Source organism: Bufo gargarizans, chromosome 4, assembly GCF_014858855.1.
Source record: "Bufo gargarizans isolate SCDJY-AF-19 chromosome 4, ASM1485885v1, whole genome shotgun sequence".
Classification (NCBI taxonomy): domain Eukaryota; kingdom Metazoa; phylum Chordata; class Amphibia; order Anura; family Bufonidae; genus Bufo; species Bufo gargarizans.
In genome coordinates, this window is record NC_058083.1 from 277181200 (window position 1) to 277196156 (window position 14957).

At 45.9% G+C, this 14957-nt stretch overlaps 1 protein-coding gene across 1 annotated transcript in view; it reads right to left on the bottom strand.

Annotated features, from left to right (window-relative positions):
• MDN1 (midasin AAA ATPase 1) overlaps nt 1-14957 on the bottom strand; it is a 281392-nt gene that overhangs the window by 158255 nt on the left and 108180 nt on the right. Inside the window, exons 26-33 of the mRNA XM_044289668.1 lie at nt 14452-14598; nt 14230-14371; nt 14009-14143; nt 11176-11314; nt 10956-11094; nt 10744-10880; nt 3248-3389; nt 53-182 (exon numbers count right to left, since the gene is read on the bottom strand). Coding sequence (XP_044145603.1) covers nt 53-182; nt 3248-3389; nt 10744-10880; nt 10956-11094; nt 11176-11314; nt 14009-14143; nt 14230-14371; nt 14452-14598 — 1111 coding nt within the window. The remainder of the gene's footprint in view (nt 1-52; nt 183-3247; nt 3390-10743; nt 10881-10955; nt 11095-11175; nt 11315-14008; nt 14144-14229; nt 14372-14451; nt 14599-14957) is intronic.

Here is a 14957-nt window from a genome sequence, read left to right on the forward strand (position 1 = left end):
GGAATGTTTTATTACTATGCTTGTTCTGAACACTTTATAGATGGACACCCACCATAGTCATCTGAGAAGGTGAGAGACATTTCTGAATTCAGATTGTGCTTGATAATTTCTACAAGATCAAGGCGATCATTACTTTGTGGACACCAAATCTCTGTAAATCTGTTGCGAAGGGCAGGTGAAAGCTGTAAAACAAAACCATTCCAAATGATTAGTGCTGCAGCTAATGATTATTTGAATAATTGATTAGTTGTTGATAATTTTATCGATTAATTGGGAAAAACACCAAAATGATTTAAAAAAAAAAGGGGGTTTATATGATTTTACTTGAAAAATTATGTTCAAAAGCAATATTAAAACAAATTGTGGCACTGTTATTGTGGGGGGGTCAATCTGTGGATGGCACTGTTATGGGGAGGGGGATCTGTGCACTGTTATGGGGAGGGGGGATCTGTGGATGGCACGGTTATTGGGGGGGGGGGATCTATGGATGACACTACATAGCATCTTATGCTATATTTGTCATCCACAGATCCCCCTCCACATAACAGTGCACAGATCCCCCTCCCCATAACAACCCCAGCCCCGCCGCTCACAGCAGTAGACTATTATGGCAGTAACTCTTACTTGAACTTTAAATCAGCGCATCTTTATTAACTTACAATAAAGCCCCAGTAACAGGCAGAGCGGGCGGCAGCGTAACGTCACTCACGTGACTAGCCTGCTCCGCCCACTTTATGAATTAAGCAGGCGTGTCATGTGAGTGAGTGACGTTACGCCACCGCCTGCTCAGCCTGTTACTGGACCTTCGCTGATGCGCTGATTTAAAGTTCAAGGACCCGCAGGCATAACGCCTGACCACCCGCTCCAGCCTACATAGCAACAAATCAGCCGATTATTCAATAAGGGGATTCGTCGACAACAAATCCAGTTATCGAATATTATCGATAACGTTGATTAATCATTGCAGCCCTACAAATGATTATCATTAAATGAGGCTGAACAGTTTGTTCAAAGCACAATTTTAAAATCTTAAGTCTCTTCGGGCTCATGCACACAAATGTATTTTTGGTTGGCATGCGGACCCATTCACTTCAAACTTCTATTTTTGTCCGCATTACAGAAAAGGACAGGACTGTTCTATAAGGGGCTGACCATTCCACAAAATGTGGAATGTACATGGACAATATCCGTGTTTTGCGAATCGCAAAAGCAGACTTAACAAGTGACCACACGCATAACTATGCACATTTAGGACTCATCCATACAGGATTTTTGCTGATGTTCAGTATGGATTTTCTGTCGGAAAATCTGCAGTATGAGCAACGCGAATGACATTTGTAGAAATCTATGGTGCTGGGGACATTATTTGCCCACCTCAATCTTTGATTTTAGATATGCAATTGTCTCTTAAGCAGATCAGCAGTTTGAGAAGAGAAGCCTGTGTTCATACAAGCGCCGCCTTCTTTTGTTTACCTGCTCGCCATAGCAACTGCAGCAGTAAGCAGGTGTAATTACACCTAAGCCGTCCCATTCACTTCAACGGGATGGCTCCATCCTATCACTTAAAGGCCATGTACACCTTTGGGGCCAATTTTTTTTATTACATTATACTTATTTTGAGCTAAAAATCACTTTCAATTGGTCTTTATTAACAATATGGAATCCTTTTTCGTGTACAGAGCTGACATGCTGTAGTAGCTGCCTCTGGATTTTTCTGCTCTCTGGCGTTATAAACACTAATTTCTTATCTTACTGATAACCTCTGACCTCAGTAATTTAGAGATAAATGTTATTAAATGACTGCACAAAGTGAAAGTATTAGTACAGTTAGAAAAACAGTTAGCCAATTGTGACTCAAGCTCAATATTTTTAATAAAGGACAATTGAAAATATGATTTTTTGCAAAAAATCTACGCAAATAAAAAAAATAATTTGATTCCAAAAGGTGTACATAGCCTTTAAACAGGAAGGAGCCGTTACATTTACGTGAATGGCATGACTGAGATGTAATCACACTGTTCATTGTTGCGATGGCGAGCAGGTAAACAATGAAGAGAAAGTGGCCCTCGTACGAGTGCTGACTTCTCTTCAAACAGTGCATCAGTCAGGTGCCGGGAGGTGGAACCCTGCCAATCTGAGGTGACAGTCAGGATGTGTTTATACTATCACCTGTACAGTCTCATGTGTTTTTATAATAAACTATTCTCTTGAATGGACATCTGAAGAAATCCTATACACAATGAAACACAACTAACGTGCAGATATTATAATTCACAACATGACAATTGCTGTTGCAGAATTATCAGATTTTGCAAATTCTTCCTTTTTGAGGTCTACCTTTATTCAATATCATTGCAATTTAGAAAGAAAAAAAAATGCTGAAAAAAACTAAACAAAAACAAAGGCACCATTTGCCACATCAAATCTGTGAAAAAATGCACACCAAAACTGCACGATTTGATGTGGATTTCACACTGTTTCCTTTGAAGAACTGCTCATCTGATGCAGAAATTTTTTGGGATGTAAAACCATCCTGTGCGGATGTAAATGGTTCACAGTAAAATTAAAAATTATTAAAAATAGTATTAAAAGAAGTTATCCGATCTTATATTGGTGGCCTATCAATATTGGTTACCAATATCAAATCAGAGGGGGCCCCAACTCTTCGCACCCCTCACTGAACAGCTGTTTACCTGCATGCTACTTCATGTAAAGGGTTTCTGTCACCAGATTTATCCTATTAAGCTAGCGGTGAGGAAGCTGGCAGCCTGCGAGTGTCTTTCCCTCACCGTGCCTGCTCCAAATGCTGAACGGCGCGAGATTTCACCAGAGCACAAGGCTGGCAGACAGATGCGAGCGCTGCCTGGCCCCGTCAATCAGGACTTGGAGGGAGGCGACAAAGGTGGAAGAACGGAGCCTCTAGGAGCAGGAACAACGCTATAGGCTAATTAGTGTATTATGAAAAGTTCAATTTCTGGCTTCGATAAAAGTAGGAATAGGCTAGTTCACTTTAGCTGACATTAGCACATCGCTAATGTCAGCTAGCTTAATGGGGTTAAATCCGGTGACAGAATCCCTTTAAATGGAAATAAGCTGCAATAACTTACACTGCTGCTACTATACAGTTTTTAGGTAAAAAACAGAGCGGTGCGGCGCCTTCAAACAAGCTTCTCGGTGGAAGTGGCGAGAATGGAACTCCCACCAATCTGATATTGATCAGTTTTACCAGTTTTCATAAGCTGCATACCTCTTTCTTTCCAAAGTCTCCACCAGGGTTCATAGTAGCCAAAATTCGAAACTTTGTCCCAGCTGTTAAAAGTTCCACCTCATCGTCATCTTGTCTACTTCCCTTTTCAGCCAATACCAGTGTCTTCTCCACTTCAAGGACACTAAAATACAAGAGATTAAATATTACTGTTCTCAAATAACTAATAAGAAAAAATAAAAATCAAGGCGTACTATGGACTCATATCAATACAGTGAGCATAATCATACGCCACTAAATAGGCAACACCACATGCATTACTGGATTAAAGGGGTTGGTCAGCATCTATTACTAGCTACACTTGTGCAGGAAGCAGCACATGCATGCAGCTAAATAAGCATTATTAAATTATTATCGGCACCAATGTCTGATAGTTTAATATACATAATTCTAAAAAAAAAACGGCGCAGACGTAGAGTTCCATCAATCAGTGGCCTCCATTTGTTTTCACTGGGGACGGACTGTGCATGCGCTAGTTAACTTGTCTTACCCCAGTGTAAGTGACGGAGGCTGCTGATGGACAAAACCCTCCATCAGGGGACATTTTCAGAGGGTGCCTCTGGAAAGCAAGTGAGTGGGCCTGCATGTAAAAATGAATTAGTCATATTAAACTATCGGACATGGGTGCCGATAGTTCAATAATGCTTATTACTAGCTGCAGGCATGTGCTGTTCTCAGCTTATGTGCAGCTAGTAACAGATGATGGGGCCAACATATTTAAGGATTCCAAAAGTACGCAAGAGTCTATTTATTGGAGGCCTCTAATGTGAGGCCCTTCTCCACCACATACTGAGGTGACAATGAGACAATTTGCAAGTCTTATCTAGAGTATACTAGGATGGATTTGCAGAATGGGAGTGGTTTCACAAACTAGATTAGCACCACACAGTTTGCTGTAATGTCTTTAGCGGCCCTACGCAGGAGCCCAGTTTGCCATACTGATGGGTTTTGCAAAACAAATTGAAAACTATCGCCCATGGCAACAAGTGAAAATGTCTATTTTGTTAAAAATCTTTTCCATCTGTTTAGGGAGAATTGTTGTGGGTATTACAGTAGCATGTAGCTAGCGAAACAGCCGGCATATTTTAAAAAGGAGATTTTTTGTGAAACTCACCTGTAAAATCTTTTTCTCGATTTTTCCATTGGGGGACACAGACCATGGGTATAGCTTAGAGGTATTAGTAGGAGGGACACTATGCAAAACGAAACTCCTCCTCCTCGGGCTATACCCCCCGACTCCACCAGGAGAACTCAGGCGTTGCAAGAGCAGTAGGAGAAGGAGACCAGAACAAATAATGGAAGCAATCGGACCAAAGCCCACGAGGCCAACCATAAACAGAAACTAAACTGAAAAACCCCTCAGAGGCAGAATGGGTGGGAGCTGTGTCCCCCAATGGAAAAGTCGAGAAAAAGATTTTACAGGTGAGTTTCACAAAAAAAAAAAAAAAAAATCTCCTTTTCTCGTACTTTTTCCATTGGGGGACACAGACCATGGGACGTCCTAAAGCAGCCCATGGGGTGGGAAAAAATATCCGCACCGCCAGGAGGAACATCTAACGGTCAAACAGAAACCACAGCCTGCAAAACCCTGCGGCCAAAGACAGCATCAGCCGAAGCCAGAGAATGCAACTGGTAAAACTTCGTAAAGGTATGTAAGGACGACCAAGTGGCCGCCTTACACAGCTAAAACGCAGAGGCACAATTGCGCCTTGCCCAGGAAGCCCCCATCGCCCTAGTGGAGTGAGCGGTAATCCGAACCCTACCACGAGCGCGATAAGCCGCGGAAATAGCCGAGCGGATCCATCGCGCCACAGTGACCTTGGAGGCCGCCAGACCATTACGAGGTCCCTCAGGAATCACAAAGAGGGAAACTGAACGGCGGATGGGAGCAGTAGCCGCAAGATACACCTTCAGGGCCCGTACGACATCCAGGGAATGTAGAGCACGTTCCTTGGGGTTTGCCGGAGAAGGACAAAAGGAGGGCAGGACAAGATCCTCGTTAAGGTGGAAGGGAGAGACCACCTTAGGCAAAAAGGAAGGAACCGGACAGAGCACAACCTTAGGCCGAATGCACACGGCCGTGTGCGGGCCGTGGAACCGCGGCCTGGATCCCTGCTGAGAGCAGGAGCTCACGGCGTCATGGGTTGCTATGACGCCGTGCGCTCCCTGCTGCCGCCACAGTACAGTAATACACTGGTATAGATCATACCAGTGTATAACTGTATTGCGGCGGCAGCAGGGAGCGCACGGCGTCATAGCAACCAATGACGCCATGCGTTTCTGCTCTCGGCAGGGATCCAGGCCGCGGTTCCACGGCCCGCACACGGCCGTGAAACACTGCCGTGTGCATTCGGCCTTATCCTGGTGAAAAAACTGAAAGGGCTCCTGGCAGGAAAGAGCTGCTAGCTCCGACACCCGTCTGATGGAAGTTATGGCCACAAGGAAGACCACCTTCCAGGTGAGACACGTCAGAAAGACCTCTCTCAGAGGTTCGAAGGGGGCCAACTGTAGAGCATGAAGGACCAAATTGAGATCCCAAGGAGGCAAAGGGGGAACATACGGAGGAACATACGGAGGATCGAGATTCTGCGATCGGGACATGCAGATAAGCGTCCTGCATGTCCACGGATGCAAGGAATTCCCCTGGAAGAAGAGAAACAATAACGGAGCGGAGGGATTCCATTCGAAACCGCCGCACCCGCAGAAACTTGTTGAGCAGTTTTAGATCCAGGATCGGATGCACCGACCCTTCCTTCTTTGGGACCACGAACAGGTTTGAGTAGAAACCTGTGCCCTGTTCCTCTGGGGGCACTGGGGTAATAACACCTCGGTCCAGAAGAGAGGAAACTGCCGTCAAGAGGTCCGAGGCTCGGACCGGATCCCCCGGAACGCGAGAAGGGATAAAACGTTCCGGCGGCCTGGACGCAAACTCTATCTTGTAACCCGATGTTACAATTTCCAGAGCCCAAGCGTCCTGAATATGAGCCCTCCAAACCTGCTGATAAGAGAGCAGGCGGCCCCCCACCACGAGGAGTGGGGGCGTCCCTTCATGCGGAAGACTGCTTGGGAGCAGCAGGGCGGGCCGACTGTACCCTCGGGTGCCAGGAAGGCTGGGGCTTGAAGGAGGGCTTCTTGTGGGAGTCCTGTGACCCCCCGGCAGAGGAAGCAGACGACGTCCTGTTAGAAGAGAAGCGTCGAAAGGACTGGGGCTGGAAACCGGAAGACCTGTCTGAAAGGGGCGCTTGACCCTAGGCTGTGGGAGATGAGTACTCTTGCCCCCAGTAGCGGCAGAGATAAACTCATCAAGTTGAGCACCAAAAAGTCTGGAACCTTCAAAAGGGGAGGTTAGCCAGAGAACGCTTGGAGGAAGCATCGGCGTCCCAAACCTTCAACCAGACCTCTCTGCGCTGAATGACAGAGAGGGCTGAAATGCGGGCAAAGAGGGAACCAATGTCCATGGAAGCCTCACAGAGGAACGCAGAATCCTAAGACATCTGGAGAACCAAATCCAGAGTGTCAGCAGACATACCCTGGTCTGCCAGATCTTGGTGATGGCGCTGCAACCACACCTAAAGAGCTCTGGCCACCCAAGCGGAGGCAAAGGCAGGTCGCAGGGATGTACCCGCCAGTGAGAAAATGGATTTGGACAGAAAATCTAGACGCCTGTCCACAGCGCCCTGCAGAGAGGAGCCGTCTAGGACCGGGAGGGCCGTGTTTTTGACTAACCTGGCCACCGGGGCATCCACCTTAGGGAGAGACGACCACTTCTCCACACTGTCAGCCGGAAAAAGATAAAGCATATCCATGCGTTTGGTGGCAGAATACTTTTGGTTAGGGCGGTCCCAGGCCCTGGAGACTACCGCGGAAAATTCCTCATGGACAGGAAACGCGGCCGCCTCCGGTTTCTTGGACGGAAAAAGGGCGAATTCCCTCCTAGAGGGAGGAGGAGAGTCCCCTTCGAGATTAAAGGTATCACGAACAGCCGTCACTAAGTCAGCCACCATGGTGGAGAGCTTAGGCGGAGGATCCCGTTCCCTGACCTCGTCTGAACTGGACAATTCCCCTTCAGACTTGCGCTCCCTGGGGAAGGGGAGTCATCTGAGCACGCCTCTAGACGGGGGGGGAGTGGAGTCATCCGAGGAGGGATGCTGCCACTCACGCTGCCTCTTGGTAGTCAGGCGTCCTCTGTGGGAACCACTGCGGGGAGACGGAGTGGTGGGTGCCACAGGATTGGGAACTGTGACACGTTCCATGAAAGACATGGCGGATGCCCAAGCGGGGACCCCAGACTCCGCCAGAAGAAGGGGGGGGGGGGGGGCCGGAAGTGCTGGGCTGGGCAAGAACAGGGGGAGAAAGGTGATTCCCCGTCCAGGGGCAGGGCAGGAGGCACAGGTACCATTAATAGGAAGTGGTAAAAGACACTCCAAACAGGTCTTAGCCGACTTAGGTTTTGGCATGATGGCAACCACAAAAAGGTGTCCAACAGTTGCAGCAGAAGCTGAAAAATCCTACCACCCAGGCAACGGCACCAAGAAAAGAGGAGCAGGGAGCAGCCACGCAGCGAGAGAGCTTCACAGCAAGCAGGAGGAGGAAGCCGGAGCGAAGCGCTCCACCCCCCGGACGCGTCATAGTGGCGAGAAAAAAGCGCATGATCCAGTGCCTGCAATCATGTGAAACGGCCCCTGGCACCGAACGCGGCGTAGCGGGGGTTAATGACTGCAGAATAAGCGTGCGCCATCACTATACAACCCCAGTATATGGAGAGAACGGCAGGTAGACGCGAGATGTGGCAAACCCTGCTTACCCAGTACCCTGAGGTGGTCTCGGAGGGCCCCGAAAGAAGCGGGGGCCAGCTGCTGAGGGGTGCAGATGGATGGCAGGTAGCGGCTCTGAACAGACATGCCGCATGAGAGAAAAGCAGGGGGCCGGTCCTAGTAAGGAAGACCAGAATTAAAGTGCCTCCAGTGAGAATCCTCCTGCCCCAGAACCCCAGACGGAACACACAATTTCCCAGTTCACCCAGGCGGCCCATAGGTATTTAATTTATGTTTTTTTAAAGGGGAGAGGGAGAGGGAGAGGGAAAGGGGGAGAGAGAGCAGAGGCGAAGCCATACTTATAAATAAAATGTATATACGTTAGGCCAATTATTTGAGGGTACGTGCCCTATCTATACTCCCTTCACTGGTACCAACAGTCAATTTTCTGTACTGTCATATCCGGTATAGGTTATTCTGTCTTTTTGGTACTTTTAAGGCTACTTTCACACTTGCGCTTGATCGGATCCGTTCTGAACGGATCCGATCATATTAATGCAGACGGAGGCTCCGTTCAGTACGGATCCGTCTGCATTAATAACTTAGAAAAAATTCTAAGTGTGAAAGCAGCCTGAGCGGATCCGTTCAGACTTTCAATGTAAAGTCAATGGGGGACGGATCCGCTTGAAGATTGAGCCATAGGGTGACATCTTCAAGCGGATCCGTTCCCATTGACTTACATTGTAAGTCTGAACGGATCCGCTCGCCTCCGCACGGCCAGGCGGACAGCTGAACGCTGCAAGCAGCGTTCAGCTGTCCGTGCGGAGCGGAGGCTGAACGCCGCCAGACTGATGCAGTCTGAGCGGATCCGCTCCATTCAGACTGCATCAGGGCTGGACGGAGGCGTTTGGGTCCGCTCGTGAGCTCCTTCAAACGGAGCTCACGAACGGACCCATGAACGCTAGTGTGAAAGTAGCCTTAGTCTTATCTTTAGCCAATAATTGTACCCTGCATGTATCTTTGTATTTTGATATGCTTTGCTGTATCATATATTTTTCTGCCTTAATAAAACAAAGTTTGAACCATAAATAAATAAATAAATAAAATGTAACCCCTGGTGCGCTTTAACCCCTTCTACAGGTGGTGTATTGGTGACCTCCAGATGCAGTCCTCTCTACCGGAATTCCCCTCTTCTGCAGGTGGAGTGATTACACCAACACTGGAAATTGTACGTCCTATCAAATAACACCTTTCAGGCAGAGTAATTGCGCCACCACTGGATACTGTACATATGATAGAGCGGCACCGCTTTATCTCACAAGCAGCACACTTCCCCCTCCGGTTTCCGCTTCTCTGGGCTTGTCATCCCCCTTGCTGGGGACGCCTTACTTTAGTTTTTGCCACGCTGAGCAGCGCCGGGGGCCATTTTATTTCCCTTCTTTAAACAGAGAGCGGAGCGTGCGCTCTTTCTGTGCTCCTATCGCAATCGGGGGGCGGAGCCTATTCAGCGCTCCGGCTCCTTCCTGCTGCTGGGACTCCGATCGGAACTGCCGCTCCGTAGGCGATATGCACAAAATCCATATCGTGGCACAAATTTATATTGCATATCGCCTATACCGCCCACCCCTAGCTCCCCCTAGCTCCAGTCCTCTGGTATCGGTTTTTGCTACGTCTTCTGGCCCTTGCCATTTCTCCTCTCGCCTACATTTTCTGTAGTCTGTTTTCTCACGTCTGACTCGTCTTCATACTCATCGTTCCTGTGGATATTCTGTGCTGCTATTCACATCATCTGAAGTCACCCAAACCCTTTGGCTTCGTTTAGCAGGGCTATCCTCTATGTGCCCAGCTTAAGACAATGCGTATTCTACGCGCCCTCTCTGGCTGACCATCCTTTAGAATTCTCTGCATGTCCTCATTGGGGTTTCCTGTACATCCATCTCCGGTGCTTCTGTGTAAGACCTTATGGCCAGCCTTAGATTTATTCTGGTCTTTTGTTCCCTGCCCATAGTACTGCTCTAGAACGTCCCACGGTCTTCTGTGTCCCCCAACGATACGAACGAGAAAATATTTTTTGGGTGCTTCCCTTTAATATGCTCTTCTGTCTGAGTTCATTGGAGGACATAGCTCCCACCCAGTAAGTACATTGCTGGGTCTTTCTGGTGGGTCCCACCTGTTCTTGGTTGTAACCAATCTCCAGCTCTCCTTCTCCTGGCTGCTCCTATTGCTTTTGTGCAAATTGATTAGATCATTGTTTGGAGGAGTGGTATAGCTGAGAGGAGGAGTTAACACTTTTTTGCTTAGTGTCGCCTCCTAGTGGCAGCAGCTATACCCATGGTCTTCAGTGCCCCCAATGATCTCAGCATAAAAAGGAAAGGTAAGCACACAAAAAAAAAAACTATTTACTATTTATGGGAGTGAGAAAAAAGTGGAGCGCACACATAGAAGGTATCTGTATTTGTGGACCAAAACACTGACATGGTTGTGTGCATGAGGCCTTGGGCTGTATAGCAGCTAGACATGAGAGCAAATCCTTAAAAATCAGGATGGGAGTAATATCTGCAGATACTGGGGCTTGTTTAAAGCTTGGAGTCTTAGCTGATCTGCTGTGCGAACATACCCATAATGCACTCCTTTTAGTGTAAGCCAGCACTTTAACATAAATGGTAAAATAATTTAACTGTCTAAATTACACAACTGAGCGGCAGCCAACCACAGATGTCTTACCTGTTTAATCTCTCTAAAACGGAATCATCTGCTAGAGAGATTTCATCCAACAAGAAAAATCCATCTTCCCTCATAGCCAAAACCAACGGACCATCATTCCACTCAAACAGCTTTGAACTCTCATCTTCATCATCAACCTAAATATAAAAATATGATAACTATTGCAAGCACAGCAGTGAGAAAAATCTATGCTTTCAAGATTAAAAACGTACTTTGTCCTTGGAGCTGTGTCTGATAGGTCGCAGCCCTCCCAAAAAATCTGAGGTTTCCATGTGTTGATGACAGTTAACAGAGTATAATTTCTGGTTTCGCAGAGCTGCAAACAGTTGGCAAATGGTGGTTTTGCCACATCTATCAAATACAGAGAAATGATTATGAAAAGGGTGGCGTCAGACAAAGCAGAACAAATTGCAACTAAATATCTAGACTTACCCAGTATCCCCTACAAGCAAGATAGGCTCTCCAAACTCCAATGCTCGACCCACAAGAACAGCTAGCCTTCTCATTCCTGCAGTCCATACAACATGTGAAAAACTTTTATCTGTTCCGCCACTTAGAACAGATAACTTTTCTGTAAAAAAAAACCAAAAAAAAAACATCAGGTCATGTTTATCTATATGTGAAACCAGTGCCCTGAAATTGCATGTGGTGTGTAAAAAGTCTCATCATAGACACCCATATTTTACTGCTTTGCCTCCACCCAAGTTAAGCATTTTTATAATTGAAATGAATATTCAAAAAACTGTCTATGCAGAAATTCACATGTAAATCCTCTGAGACCCGTATGGTTGGTTACGGTTGCTTTTGGACGTGTTTAACCAAGCTGTGTCTCTATGGTGGCAGTGAACACACAGGGAGAGATGTATCAGTTTGTGGCAGAAAAGTGGTGTTTAAAAAAAAAAAAAAAAAAAAAAAAAAAAGAAACGCACACTTGTATTTCTGACTTTTTAGTGTACAGTCACAAGTGTTTTACGCTGCCATTGTTACAATTTCAAATAGGGGCAGTGGCCAGCCCCTGCAGAAATTAGGCCAGAAATCAAACAGCAGCTCAGAGCTTCCATGGATTTCTGTTTAGGTGCACGGACTGGCAGATGATACGCCCAATATATGACGAGGCCTGCATCTTGCGATAAATTAGGCGCTGTGCAGGCAGTATCAAGACCAGCGTGGAGAGCACCGATCTAGATAAATCTCCCACACGATGCTCTGTACTGTGTTTTTTGGCTTTGGAGCTAGGACAGTTTTTCCTTAACAGGCTACAGTAGTGAAACTCTACAGCTGTACATAACAGCAGGAGGGCTCCAGGCTTGTCACCAAAGCGGGAAACATTTTGCCTCCTCTCCATTAACACATTTAAAAAGGACTTATTGGAAGTTCCAGACAGCGCAAAGAGTCCTGTGATTTTTTTTTATAAAACATTTAATTTGGATTTTTAACATTTTTGTAACATAGAAAAAAGAAAAAGTAACACTGGGAACATAAAACATACAATCACTTATAGGTGTGTGAAGGTATGCTTTAAAGGTTAGTGGGAAGATGTCCCGGAGCGGAAGGGCCTAGAGTGCCCATTATATTTTCTAGGAGTTTCGTACATTATCATAAATTTAGAAATAAAGGGTTTCCACTTTGTCAGGGATTCTTTACATCTGACTGTGGTTAAGCGTTCTACGCTAAGTTTGTGTAGTTGGGAGGTCAGGGTTTCCATAGATGGGATAGCGAAGGAGAATCAACCTTTTAAGACACAGAACTTCGCCACCAGGAACATGACCTGGAGTAATGGAGGGACCTTACATGATTTGTGAGTGGGCCCTAGGCTTGCTGTTACAGATTGGAATATCATCAATAATGAGGTGATCTGCGGGCAAGTCCAAAGACCATGCCACATACCAGCAGAGGGAGCTTTGCACCTTGGGCATGTGGTCAACTCATGGAGATGAGCGGGAGATGCAGAGACTGAAGCCATATATAGCCCCATGGATGAGTTTTTACCCACCAGTTCCTATCCTTGCAAGATGCTGACAGAAACATCTGTTTCCAATATCACAGACCATCTTTTAAAAAAAGTTACTTTATCTTGCGATAAATTAGGCGCTGTGCAGGCAGTATCAAGACCAGCGTGGAGAGCACCGATCTAGATAAATCTCCCACACGATGCTCTGTACTGTGTTTTTTGGCTTTGGAGCTAGGACAGTTTTTCCTTAACAGGCTACAGTAGTGAAACTCTACAGCTGTACATAACAGCAGGAGGGCTCCAGGCTTGTCACCAAAGCGGGAAACATTTTGCCTCCTCTCCATTAACACATTTAAAAAGGACTTATTGGAAGTTCCAGACAGCGCAAGGAGTCCTGTGATTTTTTTATAAAACATTTAATTTGGATTTTTAACATTTTTGTAACATAGAAAAAAGAAAAAGTAACACTGGGAACATAAAACATACAATCACTTATAGGTGTGTGAAGGTATGCTTTAAAGGTTAGTGGGAAGATGCAGTCTCCTGCTAAACGTGTTCTCACATAATTTTTCCTTGTTGAACACCAATTCTCCATCGGCAAGACCCTTCTGAATACAATAATAGTCGACCCAAAAAGTCGTTCCCTCTCCCAGGTTATTCAGTGTCCCGGAGCGGAAGGGCCTAGAGTGCCCATTATATTTTCTAGGAGTTTCGTACATTATCATAAATTTAGAAATAAAGGGTTTCCACTTTGTCAGGGATTCTTGACATCTGACTGTGGTTAAGCGTTCTACGCTAAGTTTGTGTAGTTGGGAGGTCAGGGTTTCCATAGATGGGATAGCGAAGGAGAATCAACCTTTTAAGACACAGAACTTCGCCACCAGGAAGATGACCTGGAGTAATGGAGGGACCTTACATGATTTGTGAGTGGGCCCTAGAAGGCTTGCCGTTACAGATTGGAATATCATCAATAATGAGGTGATCTGCGGGCAAGTCCAAAGACCATGCCACATACCAGCAGAGGGAGCTTTGCACCTTGGGCATGTGGTCAACTCATGGAGATGAGCGGGAGATGCAGAGACTGAAGCCATATATAGCCCCATGGATGAGTTTTTACCCACCAGTTCCTATCCTTGCAAGATGCTGTCGGAAACAACTGTTTCCAATATCACAGACCATCTTTTAAAAAAAGTTACATAGGACAGAGCGGGGTGCTGGTGATAGAAGCAAATGAAAACAGATGCAATAGAGTTTGAGACTTATGCAAGCAGTGTTCTTGGGAATAGTTTCATGCCCTGGCACTTGTATACTTACCCAGCTGCTTCTGCATATTTTCTCTGGAGAAGAGGACCTCCGGCACTACTGCCTTCTTGAAGCACTTTTTTAAGACTCTTAAGATTACATCTACCTCCTCCTGTTTTCTAACTCGACCAGCTAGGAGCAAGAAACCTAAACAAATTGTTAAAAAACACACAGGTCAGATTTCGCTCGTCGCCAACATTAATGGTTCTGTTCAATGGAAGAAATGTTCATACCATCATTTGCCAAGTGCTGAAGCCAGTCATAATCTTTTTCTGTTTGTTCTGATAATCTGTATCGCTCAGCCCATCTAAAAAGATCTCGAAGTGTAATAAAGCCATGCTTTCCTGCAAAGACGGAGGATCCTCTTCTGTGTGACTAGAGAACGAGGGAGTCCAAAGTTCGTTAATGGGACACAGTACTTTTATGAGTCTTCATATTATAAAAATAACCATTACCTGCAGTTCTAACATCACTGCAACCAACTTGGCACAGTATGATGGAGGCAGGCAGCAGCGTTTGTGCAATATGGTTTCCAGTTCAGCACTTGGTAATTCATCATAATGTAGCTCCACAAACCTGTTCCGAAAAGCTCTGGATAATACCTGTTAAAAGCAAAAAAATTAAATAAAAATAAATAAATATATTTTAATGCACAAAATGGGAATTGGATAAGTTATAGTTACACCATCTCTGTGGCTTAGTTTACATTCATATTACAACTTCATGAAGAGTAAAGATGAAGAGTGAATTCCATGCGTGGAGCCATAAAATGTTGACATGGAAACCGTTAAAAGATGCCCATACCACTGAAACCTCTGTCGGCCCTACGCTTGTTCAGCAGACAGATATCATCCGAACCCACATACATGCTTGGTAACTGCCTATCTATCCTGAGGATAGGTCAGCAATATTATGCCACCGAGCACCCCCTTTACGACTGGGGTCGCACCATATATTAGCA